Genomic DNA, 13,448 nt, shown 5'->3' on the forward strand with positions numbered 1-13,448 from the left:
GCTGCCGGGGGATTCCCATGATGCATTGAGTTTTTCCTTTCCAGTCACCTTTCTCACTCACTATGTATTAACAGACCTCTCTGCATTGAATCATATCTGTTATTAACCTCTGTCTCTCTTCCACAGCATGTCTTTATCCTGTCTTCCTTCTCTCACCCCAACCGGTCGCAGCAGATGGCCGCCCCTCCCTGAGCCTGGTTCTGCCGGAGGTTTCTTCCTGTTAAAAGGGAGTTTTTCCTTCCCACTGTCGCCAAAGTGCTTGCTCATAGGGGGTCATATGATTGTTGGGTTTTTCTCTGTATCTATGAAGCGCCTTGAGGCGACTTTTGTTGTGATTTGGCGCTATATAAATAAAATTGAATTGAATTGAATTGAATTTTATAACATCAGGGTTTGATTAATGACGCCCCTTCATGCGTCACAGATACATTTTATACATAGATCAGATCAACACCACAATGACTTTTAACACAGTTCGAAAGAACATCATCTTCTATTTTCATGGCCGGCACTTCCTTTCTACCTTTCAGTTCCTCTTTCTTGCCGAGACAACAAGGAACGGTTCCTCTTTTACCGAGACAATTTTGCAGTTACAGCCAGACATGACTAACCTCTCTCCTCTAAATAAATCTAACTAAAAGTGTGTGTGTGTGTGTGTTGACCTCACTCAGCCTCTATGTCACCTCTCGCACTTCTGACCTTTCACCAGACAGAGAGACAGAAGCCACTCTCGTATATGTAATAATCGAACCGAAACTATGGATATATCATCTACTAAATAAATGTTTTAATCAAGAACCTCTACTAAACATAATAACTGTGTGCATAAGCATCTTAAGGCCTTCTTAAAGCTATCTGTTACATTGTTAGAGCAATGATCAACTTGAATAACCTAGTAATTCAAATAGCCTCGTCCAACCCGCTGCTCAGAATAACCTAAGACTGCTTTCACTTCTGCAAACTCTCTGCAAGCCTATTTCCTGTCAGCCTGTGACTTTTAGCCTTTTCTGACAGACACACTGTTTTAAACCTCTGAATGCAATATCCATGCTGCAGATTATATTATTCTTAATGCAATGGTAATGATGATAATTATTTAACAATAGCAGTAAAATAATTTCCCTGCTCCACACTTTCAATCCTGACCAGTCTTTATAGTCATTACTGTGTATGTTTCCTATTTTCTCTCTACTCTGTGCAGCACTTTGGCTCAAGCTGTTTTTAAATGTGCTGATAAATAAATGTAGATTTCTTTGAATAAAACAGTGGAGCCGAGCTTTGAGCTCAGTGTGTAACAGTGTGTGTGTGAGAGCCATGTAATGTCCATGTGTGCATGCTGACTGTGCTGCTCTGACCCCCCTCCTCCTTTCAGGGTGGAGCCTGCTGGAGTCCGATGGTTGAGACCAGGTCTGAGGAAGTGTAAGTGTGTTTTTAATGGGATTCATGAAAACAAAGCAGCACACATTCAACCATCTTCATCATGTCAGGAGTCATCATCAAAGTGTCAATCAATGAACAGATGATGGATCAATAACTGCAGCTGGATTGTGTTTGTTCTCTCCATCAGATTCCTGTCAACTCACAATCGACACAAACACAGTGAACACAAACCTCCAACTGTCTGACAACAACAGGAAGGTGACACATGTGGAGGAGGTTCAGTCATATCCTGATCATCCAGACAGATTTGATGTTCGTCCTCAGCTGCTGTGTAGAAATGGTCTGACTGGTCGCTGTTACTGGGAGGTCGAGTGGAGAGGAAGAGTTTTTATATCAGTGAGTTACAGAAGCATCAGAAGGAAAGGAGGCAGTGATGACTGTGTGTTTGGATGGAATGATCAGTCCTGGAGTCTGTGCTGCTCTGATGATGGTCCTCAGTCTGTCTGGCACAATAAGAGACAAACATCCATCTCCTCCTCCTCCTCCTTCTCCTCCTCTGTCTCTAACAGAGCAGCAGTGTATGTGGACTGTCCTGCTGGCACTCTGTCCTTCTACAGAGTCTCCTCTGACACTCTGTCCTTCTACAGAGTCTCCTCTGACACTCTGATCCACCTCCACACCTTCAACACCACATTCACTCAAACTCTTTATCCTGGGTTTAGGTTCTATCCTGGTGGCTCAGTGTCCCTGTGCTGAGTGGAGTGTAAAGAGTGTCTCCTGTTACAGAAACACTCTGACTGTTGAACAGATAGTTCAGTCTGTACATGTCTGTCTCTTTCACTCACAAACACGTTTTCAGATTCATGGATTCAATCAGTTGATGTTTGAAACTCTTCTAAATGATTCCTTGTAAACTTCTTCAGTCACAAACAAACAGGAAGTGATGTCACATGTGTTCCTGTCCACACAGCAGAATGAGTCTATTGCTGACAGTGATGTACAAACAGAGTGAGCATTTCTGAGGCCCAAAATAAACTGAGTAGTTCACTGAATGAACAATGGACTGTGAGCTCAGTTCCTTCATCATTAGTATGGATTATATATTGTGACCAGGAGATATTTTATTTTGTATTCTTATGATCACAGTTATAATTAGAGGTATCAATCATTAATCATTTACCATTGTTGAACCAGTTGACAGAATAATCTTTGAACCACATCTATGTTAACATTAAGCTACACAGATTATCAGTACTTTAATCAGTCTATTGTTGTTCTGTACTATTCATGTTATTTGCTTAAAGCTGTTTCACAGTTCTGTAACCACTCAGAAGCCTGTGGGTCTTGCTGGACCCTGCCTTAGTTCTGTACCCTGCACGTACACAGGCCTTTAAAGTACATGCACGCTCTTATATAACACATGCATGTGTACACACACACTTAGTAAGAATAGGAGGGTCGTCTGAGGACAGTTTTCTGATAGATATACTTTCACAATAGACACGAATAGATATACACACCACACACACTGGTTTTCTCTGAGTGCTGGGCTGAGTGGAAACATCTGGAGGCCTTATAAGGAGAACTTGTGGAGTGAGGGGAACTTCCTGAGTTCTGAGAACTGACTGATACTTATCATGTGACTTGACGTCATCATTGTAATAAAAGCCTTGTGAGATGCTTGTTCGGGGGAGATCGGCTCTAAAAGGCTTGTGATGCTCATCTTCCCCATATGTACATATGTATAATAAAAATCACTATTCTGACATCTACTGAGACCATGCAGTCGTTTGTCTTCTCCTCAAAACTCGAATCATGACAATATGTATATGTATTATATTAGTATCATATATATCAGGTGCTGCTGCTTTCAGTCATTGTGCAAATGTGCTGTTTGTAAGGTTGTAAAGCTGCAGTCAGCTGAGACTGAAGAAGTCACCTGATCAGTGAGCAAACGTTTCTGAAAACGTCCAGATGAACAGAATCAACCTTTTGGGATCAGCCAGCAATGCAGCATCATTGTTGTTCAGCTTCAGAGGTTTGCAGGAATGAACTGATGACCAGAAACAGCTGCAAAGTCCAAGAAAATACCAGCTGGAGTTCAGCTGCATTTGAAGAAGTCAAAGAAAAGTAAGGATGGCAAAGGGCGACGTTTTCTTCCAAAGAGCTGCAAACATGGTCGACGCCTCATTAGAAGAATCATCTGGACATTTGTGAGGAACTCTAACCAAGAAAGCAACGTCACACAGATCCAACAGACAGTTTCCATGACTGCAAGTGTTGAGTGGAAAAATGCTACATTGCATTATTGCATCCTCTCACCACAGGAGGCGCTGTTGGCACCACTGATTGCTGATCAGCTGTTCTCTGATGATCTGATTGATACTGTGAATAACGGGACTCACTGAACTCTGTGACACAGTGAAGATTACAGAGTTTAACTTCACCCTTTAAGACTGACCACAGAACCAAGTCCGCCAGAGCTTTTGTTATATTTTTACATGCTGTGGAGCCATTTGTGGGAGCATTTCAAGTTGCTATACATCAATACAACTGTTATAGCCCTAATTTTAATAATATGTATGCATTAAGTCCATAGTAACTACATAAATTGCAAAAAAAACCTCTGCTCATCCATCTCTGTGTGTGTCAGGATACATTTGGTTCATAATACACAGAAAAATCAGAGTTATTACCTGTAATAAATGTGAAAGATTCCTGCAGTGATAACCAGGCAGGACTGAAACACATCCAAGCTGTCACCACGGTAACAGCACCGCCCATCCACAGGTGAGGGGAGGAGCAAAAAGAGGGACTTTGACCATTTTATACTAAAAACACTCAACTAATGTTTCTAATATGAAACAAATAAGCCCACATTAATGTGAGCGTTTATTAAATAATAATAATGATGATTTCCTCCTGATCTCATTTCCACAGCAGAGAAAACTGTGGTGTATATTGAGGTGGAGGGTGTGGTCTGTGGCTCAGGTGTAGAGTGAGGGTGGGGTGCACCACAGCAGCATGCTGGGACTGCTGAGGGTGGAGGAGGGAGTGATGATGACATCAGAGCTGCAGCACAGAGACCAGTGAACACACAGTCTGTTCATCTTTGCATAGATACAATATACAGCACAATATTGAATGACAGACACGCTGTGGGAGCTTCCACAGATACACTGACGTCAGCATCCAGAGTCCTCCTGCTGCTCCCCCCTCAGAGCCCCGTGATCAGCACCAACACATTCAGTTAGATGACAGAGTCCAGCTGCAGCTAGAATCAGCTCCCCTCTGTGAACAACAGCACAGCGTCAGTGTTTCACACTCAGTGAAAGGAGGAAACAGCAGAAGAACACCATGTGTGCTACGTTTCCCAGGACACACTACAAACTGCACAAATACAGAGCAGCACGTGGAAGGACCTGGAGCTGCATTTACAGAGCTGCAGACAGCGTGATGTCCTGTATGGACAGGTGGAAGGAAGCAAGTCCTCAGCTGGAACACTCGTGTTTGTCCACAGACAGGAAACACAGCAGGAAACTTCCTCACAGAAGTGCAGCTCATGGATAACACACTTCCTGTCAGTCAGAATGAGGCTGCAGCCAAACACAGAAAGGTGTTTTTGTCCAGATGAGCCCAGAGAAGAAACACGAGTGTTCACAGACATCAGAAGCTCAGAGAGGTGAAACATGAGGTTGGAGTCCTCGTCAGCATCCAGAAGAGCTGCTGTGAAACCCTGAGTACTCATGACAGACTCTGATGGCACAAACACATCATGATTCAAACAGAAAGACAAACATGGAGCTCCTGATCCTCCTGCATGAGAACAAGCTGACATGAGCGCTGTGTCTGAGAGTGTCTCCCTGTCACAGTGACAATAACACAGCTGCTGCTCACAGTCATTAAACTGACCTGAGGTCAGCTGTGCTCCTTACATATGAACCATGTGACCTCACATCAGTGCTGTGGATGACTGTAGTCATAGAAGAGTAGAGCTGTAGCAGGTGGTGTGAGGAGGAGGTGGTGTATTCTAGTTAACGCAGTACTGAAACACTCCAGCAGAGGGCGCTGTTAAGTCCTTATTGTAACACAGTTACTGTGTGCAGTTAGACTTCATACATAATCTGCACTTATTTCCATCAGACATGCTGTCAGTAAATGATTGGTTTCTATTGATTCTACTTCCTGTTGACTCGTTTGATGACAGTGAAACAATCACAGCTGATTGTGTGATGATGTAAACTGTCACTGTTACATTCAGTGTGTGTGACATAATGTTAGTGCAGGCTGATAACAGCCTGGTTCTGTTAGAAACACATGAACGTGTCCATAGATCAGTGTGTGTTTAACATGAGAGCTTCAGCCCTGCTGATGTGTTAAATAAAGACATGCAGGAAAACTGATGAGACTCTGAAATAACTCTTTATATTTATAATGTAACTCTGCATCAAAAGAACAACAAAGGATCCCAGACAGGTTTCTGTGAACAAAGACCATTCTGATGTTTCTGTGTTTCTAACACTTTGACATTATTAGTAAACAGACTGCAGTGAGCAGCATTTATAAAGAGCTTCTATATAAAGATATGACAGCTGTTTGACAAGTTTATCACTCTGTGTTTGGACCTGATCAGTCCAGCTGTTTACTTGAAACATGTTCATTTACCTGTTCTGTTATATTCATGTTCTTGTCTCTGTTGAAAACACATTTTAATGTCCCTCAGATTTTTCTCCCAGATGAATAAATATAAAAATGACACAAACTGACTGCAGCTACTTTTTGTCCTTTCTGTCAAAAACCTTCATGTGACTCATGAGAGACACGTTTCAGCTGTTTGTGACAGATCAGAGGCCAACAAGTCATTTATAACACTTTCCATCATTGTTTAGCACAAACACATGTTGACACAGCAGCGGGGCCGCAGTGAGAGTCAGAGCGAGGAGATAAAAACTCCTGTTTGACCACAGCCTCAGTTTGTTCCTGCACTTCAAACACTTCCTGTTGTTGACTGGGTGGAGTCAGGAAGCCAGCCAGGCCCTGCAGGACTGAGACTGCAGACTGGGACGTGCTCTGTGATGGAGATCAACAGCATCACTGACTGTTTCTGTGAGGACACCATCATCCCAGCAGGGCTGTTTCCCAACAACAAGCCCTGGACCATCAGAGACCTGAAGCTGCTGCTGAATGAAAGAAGAGGATCTTCAGGTCTGGAACAAGGACCAGCTGAGAGTGTTAATAACATTACTAATGTTCAGCTACACTTTACTAGGTCACATCTGTGACACACGTCACTTAAACAAAGAAGGAAATATTGGCTCTGTTTTATCTGCTGGGCCCAAAAGTGACTCCTGTATTTAAACTGCTGTGAAGAACTTGTTGGTCTATAATATGTGAAACATGTCAAATGTGTCCATCATGAAAGATATCAGGTCATCTTGAGCTGGCCTTTTGTTGTGGGCAGTCTGAGGTACACCTGTGAGGTGGGATGGATTATCTCAATATGGCAGATGTGCCCACTACCACACATTTGGACTGATTTGTGACCACTGTTTGGGAGGGATGGTTATATTGTGTATCTGGAATGAATTTTAGGTCTCTACGTCCATCCCATGGGGAATGGGAGCAGTAACAAAGGTGTTGTGTTTATATTTTTGTTGAGTGTATATACACACACACACACACACACACACACACACACACACACACACACACATATATAGATAGGTATATATATATATATGTATGTATGTGTGTGTGTGTATACACACACCAATATTTTTGAATACATGTACATATTTATGTTTCCAGATTGTTTGTATAGTGCACTTTCTATACAGTGCTCTTTGTACAGTTTTTATTTAGCTGCTTTTGTCTTGCACTGTTCACTTTTTTCCAATGACAATTGTGGAGCAGGGAAATTATTTTACTGCTATTGTTAAATAATAAATATAATCTGCAGCATGGATATTGCATTCAGGGGTTGAACAGTGTGTGTCTTTCAGAAAGGCTAAAAGTCACAGGCTGACAGGAAACAGGCTTGCAGAGAGTTTGCAGAAGTGAAAGTTATTTTGAGCAGCAGGCTAAGACGAGGCTTTAACAATGTAACAGATAGCTTTAAGATGGCCTTAAGATGTTTATGATGATGTTGACCTTGTATTTCAGGTGCAGTTATGACTATTTTATACACAATGCATATCTGTGCTTATTAAAGAGTTGGAGCTCGGTCAATTAATTGGGGGTTGGAAGCTTTGTTCGGCGCGAAGTCCGGACAATCTATTGTGCAAGTGACTTGGAGCTATAGAAGGTTAAAACTGCGTACATGCTTACAAAACACTTATATCAGGTCATTTTATATTAAGGTTTTAGTAGAGGTTCTTGGTTAAAACATTTATTTAGTAGAAGACATACACATAGTCTCAGTGAGCCTCTGGTCTAGTGAAAGGTCAGAAGTGCAACAGGTGAATTGAGAAAGAGCATTTGAGGACGAGACACAGACAGTTAGTAGGTGAAGAGGTGACACAGAGAGCATGTGAGGTCATGACACACACACATGAGTTAGATTTATTTAGAGGAGAGATTAGTCATGTCTGGATTGTAACGGTGAAAGTGTCTCGGTAAAAGAGGAACCGTCCTTGTCTTCTCGGCAAGAAAGAGGAACTGAAAGGTTGACCGGAGGAATCGGCCATGAAAATAGAAGATGATGTTCTGTGTTAAAAGTCATGGTTGTTTTGATATTGACATGAAGGGGCGTCAGTAAATCAAACCCTGATGGTATAAAATATCTGTTCATGCTTTGATTAAGTCGGAGATCACTTGCTGTCTGCGTACAGAGTGTTCTTCCCACACGTGTGTAGTCATTAAAATCATTGTTTGACCAAGATCTTCTGGACCTGCTTGTTTGTACTCTCCTTCCTCAATTTTGAACCTTAACACAATGCAGATTTTCCACTTGTGGGACAAATAAATGCAGATTTGCTGTGTGTGCGTGTGTGTGTGTGTTTGTGCAACATTGGCATTTGTTTACTCAGACCCAAGGCAGGCCAAACCTGTCACGGACCCAGCTCTGGAGGACTCGGGGTCCGTGAGCAGTTTTGACTGTTGTTGTTGTATTATTATTATTATTATTTGGTGATGTGTGTGTTTTTCTGCACAATGCTGTGTTAGTCTGTGTCCCACTCGTATGTATAGGCAGGGTGTGGGTGTGTATGTCTGCGGGTGTGGCTGGAGGATGGAGCACAGCCACCTGCAGGCCTGATGGGTGTGGCCCTGCGGAAGGACTGGCCACACCTGAAGTTCCTGCCACACCTGTTGGTGATCAGGGCTCGTCGGGGGAGCTACTGCTGCTTACCAAAGTTGTACTAAAACATTTTTAACAGATTTCTGCAGCCAAAATCGGTTCGAGGTCAGTAAGCACAACCAGAATTCATACATAAGGCACAGTCTCGATTTTTGAGAAAATTAAAGGACTTTAAGTGGAAAATACGTTATACAGAAGAAAAGAATATATCGTGATATATATCGTTACCGCACATGCTTCAAATTATATCGTGATATGAATTTTAGGCCATATCGCCCAGCCCTAGTTTAAGGGGTAAAAGTAGAGTATCAAAATGGAAAGAAAAATGTGATAATTTCTAAGTCATTACTACTCAATTACTTAAGTATTAACCGTTAATATCCAAGTAATACCATAGTAGATGGTGGTTACAGGTGAGTAATATTACACTGACATGTATGTAATTGAATAATAAGGGCCCAAAACTGGCGGTAGAAATGGGGAAATACGGCTGGTGGTAATAGTAGGGTAACCAGTTAGAAATGACCATAATGTGGTCATTTCTAAGTTATTACCACTGATTAAAGCTGGTAGTTTCTGTGTAGAATGCAAAATGCAAAACTGCCTGTTTCTATTTAATAACATGTTAATAACTTTTTAAAACAAAGTTAATAGTAATAGTAATAACTGCCAGGCAACACCTGTGGCAGTTTCTGTGTGACACGCAGGAATTTAATACCATGGTCATGATAGCTGAGTAAAACAAGCATTAGGAAGTCTGTAATGATGAAATGGAAGCATATTATGCAAAAAAACAAAACAAAACACACATATGAACTTACTTGCACTGGAGTGTAGAGAACCCTCTGAAAACACATAACGTTGTAAATATATTTCGGGTAAGAAAGTGCAAAAAATGTCCAGTAGACAAAAATAAGATCCACGGTTCCTCTTTCCTACCGCTGTCCTGCAACACCTCCATCATTAACTGACCCCTAAAATTCAAAGATTCAGCTTCTCCTGCAGCATGTAGCACCATTGCATAATGAATATTTTGACGTTTTAATGTTAATGCAAGTGTGATGTAATTAGCAATTTATTGAGCAACAATGTCACAGTTATAGACTGTGCTTTTGGAAAGAGAAAAAACAAACAAACAAACAAAAACAACATACACTGCTCAAAAAAAATAAAGGAAACACAAAAGACGTCCCAGATCTAAATGAATGAAATATTCTCATTAAATATTATTTCATGTTATTAAATATTATTAAAATAATATAAATAAATATATAATAAATATAACATTTTTTGTCAAAACATTCAACTAACAAAAAATGTGGATGTGTGTGTGTGTGTGTATTGTGTCATTTACATTTAGTTGTGATTTTCATTGCTGTGGTTGAGAGACACCATCTACCGGAACCAAATTCCTTATATGTGTGCGCATATACTTGGCCAATAAACGCAATTCTGATTCTGAAAACTTAAGTGGAAACACACTACAGGCTGATCCAACTTTGATATAATGTCCTTAAAACAAGTCAAAATGAGGCTCAGTAGTGTGTGTGGCCTCCATGTGACTGTATGACTTCCCTACAATGCCAGGCCCTGGTCCTGAAGAGGTGCTGGATGGTGTCCTGAGGGATCTCCTCCCACACCTGGACTAAAGGATCTAAAGGATAACAGCCTGTGGTGCAACGTTGCATGTTGGTTGGAGCGGTACATGATGTCGCAGAGGTGCTCAATTGGATTCTGGTCTGGGGAACAGGCGGGCCAGTCCATAGCATCAATGGCTTTGTGTTGCAGGAATTGCTGACACACTCCACCCACTAATGGCAGTCAGGCTACCTTTGGCGAGCATATGGAGGGCTGTGCAACCCCTCAAAATGCCGCCCCACACCATTACTGTCCCACTGCCAAACCGGTCATGCTGGAGGATGTTGTAGGCAGCAATGGTCACCAGACTGTGAAGAGCACAGGGCCCCAGTGGCGAAGTTGCCAATCTTGGTGTTCTCTGGCAAATGCCAAACATCCTGCACGGTGTTGGGCTGTAGCACAACTCCCACCTGTGGATGTCCGGAGTATGTTTCTGACAGTTTGAGCATACACATACACATTTGTGGCCTGCTGGAAGTCATTTTGCAGGGCTCTGGCTGTGCTCCTCTTTTTCCTCCTTGCAGAAAGGCAGAGGTAGCGGTCATGCTGCGGGGTTATTGCCCTCCTACAGCCTCCTCCACGTCTCCTGATGTTCTTGTCTGTCTCCTTGTAGCGCCTTCATGCTCTGGACACAACGCTGACAGACAAAGCAAGCCACTTTGCCATAGCTTGATGTGCCATCCTGGATGAGCTGCACTACCTGAGCCACTTGTGTGGGTTGTAGACTCCGTCTCATGCTACCACTAGAGTGAAATCACTGCCAGGATTCAAAAGTGACCAAACCAAAAAGCAAAGGTACTGAAAAGTGTGGGCGATCGTGGCAAAAGAGTTGGCAGTTCGTCTTGTAATCGGAAGGTTGCTGGTTCGAGCCCTACCTTGGACAGTTTCATCGTTGTGTCCTTGGGCAAGACACTTCACCTACCGCTTACTGGTGTTGGCCAGAGGGGCCGACGGCGCGATATGGCAGCCTCACTTCTGTCAGGCTGTCCCAGGACAGCTGTGGCTACAACTGTAGCTTGCCTCCACCAGTGTAAGAATGTGAGAGTGAATGAATAGTGGAATTGTACAGCGCTTTGAGGTTCTTGAAAAGCGCTATATAAATGCAATCCATTATTATTATTAAAAGTGGTCTGTGGTCACCACCTGCAGAACCCCTCCTTTATTGGGGATGTCTTGCTAATTGCCTATAGTTTCCACCTGTGGTCTATTCCATTTGCACAACAACGTGTGAAATTGATTCAGGGGGCCAATCAAATTTCAGCTGGGATCAGTGCCCCTGTGGCGCCACCCCTGGAACCACCCCTGGCACCATCATACCCGCCACAATGGTCATTTAACTCATCTCGTCAGCACACAGATGCAGTCGTTTCTAACTGTCGTTAAGGCGGGAGAAGGCGCTGCACTATTCTCCTAAATTAGACCATTCAGACAAGATCACACTACACGAGCTGATAAGGAGAAGCCAGAACTGGAAGCCACGACTTTGTTGAGGGTGTTTTTTGCAAAGTTCTCTCCACAAATTCACATTTTCAAACTGCTTCAACATCTCACTCTGTGTATTCGTGTGTCTCTGAGCTTGGTGCAGGATCATCATTAAAATGGTGGGAAAATGAGCATGATTGCAACGACCACGGCACAATGGATCAAGTTACAAAAATTAAGCAATACTGACCAACGCACCACAACGACTGTGTCGCATGACACAGGATGTGATGTCACAACTGGTGTGAGACTTGCTGGCCTGCTCCTATGAGGGTTGTTTTCCGGGGATGGCTTGTTCCTCTTAGTTGCGCGGTCGGGGTTCCCCCAGGTGTCGGGTGGTTCTTGGGGTCCAGGGTCCCGTCTTTGGCTTTCTCTGAAGTGGCCGGCCTCTGCAGTGGTTGGCTGGCCGCTGCACTGGACCGCTTGTACTCCTTCCCCTGGCTGTGGGAGCTCCATCTGTGGCAGCAGGTGGAGACCCATTGTGTACATCTGCTTCACCCTCGACTTTTCCCCACCACCCTTCTTTTCTGTCCCTTTTCTTTCTTCTATTCCTCTGCTTTCTTCTATCTTTCACTGATCTGGCCTTCACCCTGTCCACGCTATAACATCCACACAGGGGGCTAACGGCATTCTGGCCAGACAGGAGCTCTTAGTGGTAAATCCTGTGGTTTATGCATTTATATGACACATTTAGACCAGAAACACTGGATCTTTCTTAGGCGCAAATAATGATTTTAACTGTCTAAAACTGAACGTCAAAGCTCTTCAGAGGTGACAACAACAAACAGATCCCATCCTGATCGGTTCCACTGCACAGGTGGACTCCAGTCCAGACCTGGTCTACAGATCTGGTCCAGAGTCATGTTGCTATCGGGACTCTGTGACAGTATATGCTGCTCTTCTTCACTGCAGTCATCACGTGGTTCTGTAATCAGCACAAACACAACCTGAACATCATCCACTGGATTTAGAAGATTCACAGCAGTCATTTTTATTATGAACTATGTGATTTTGTATCTGTTGTCACTGTTTTCAACTCAAAACGTGATCGTTTATTTTCTAGTTTTTTGTTTTTTTGTTTGTTTTTTTGCCTCCCATTTGGTTCTTTAGCCGTCAGAATTGTTGTCTGAAGACCAACAAGGAGACCCAATGGATTTACTTTGCCAAATAGATCATCACGGCCTTGCTTTATTGGTCCATTTGATTGACCTTTGTTGTTATTATTTATTTTATTTTCAGTTGTTACAGACGGGACAGACAGAAGCAGGCATGGAGGCTGGATCTCCTCCATGCCTGCTTCATGCCCTGGGGGCGGGGCTATGGCTCTCTACATCCTCTAGCAGACCATTACATGGGGAAACCTTTTGAATACAAGCGCGCTGATCCACACGGGTGTGCACACGGGTGTTCACTGTTCATAGACATAAACTACACCTCTATTGGTGCTACTCCCAAGCACATTGTGCGCTGTCGGTCCTGCTTGCTACACAACAGCATTCAATATTTAGTATTTACTGCTGTTTACACTTAGCTAGATTAACGTGATGGTGTTGTGTTTAGTATGTTGCTCTGTTAGTTTTGCTTGTTTTCTCTTCTTCTTCTCTTTTTAAGTTTCCTTTCTCTCTGTCCCTCTTCCCTTCTGTTTTTCTTT

General features: G+C 42.9%; 3 protein-coding genes across 4 annotated transcripts in view; 2 read left to right on the top strand and 1 right to left on the bottom strand.

The window, feature by feature from the left end:
• The window catches only part of LOC309702174 (NACHT, LRR and PYD domains-containing protein 3-like), a 126,514-nt gene extending 123,362 nt beyond the window's left edge, over positions 1-3,152 (top strand). Inside the window, exons 11-12 of the mRNA XM_082526646.1 lie at positions 1,373-1,419; positions 1,568-3,152. Coding sequence (XP_082382772.1) covers positions 1,373-1,419; positions 1,568-2,136 — 616 coding nt within the window. The 3' untranslated portion in view covers positions 2,137-3,152. The remainder of the gene's footprint in view (positions 1-1,372; positions 1,420-1,567) is intronic.
• LOC309702186 (protein NLRC3-like) overlaps positions 1-13,448 on the top strand; it is a 374,484-nt gene that overhangs the window by 124,897 nt on the left and 236,139 nt on the right. The gene's annotated exons all lie outside the window — the stretch shown is intronic.
• The window catches only part of LOC309702377 (uncharacterized protein), a 202,004-nt gene that overhangs the window by 75,741 nt on the left and 112,815 nt on the right, over positions 1-13,448 (bottom strand). The window lies entirely within an intron of this gene.

This window comes from Aulonocara stuartgranti, assembly GCF_965226115.1.
Source record: "Aulonocara stuartgranti genome assembly, chromosome: 3".
In the NCBI taxonomy this organism is placed as follows: domain Eukaryota; kingdom Metazoa; phylum Chordata; class Actinopteri; order Cichliformes; family Cichlidae; genus Aulonocara; species Aulonocara stuartgranti.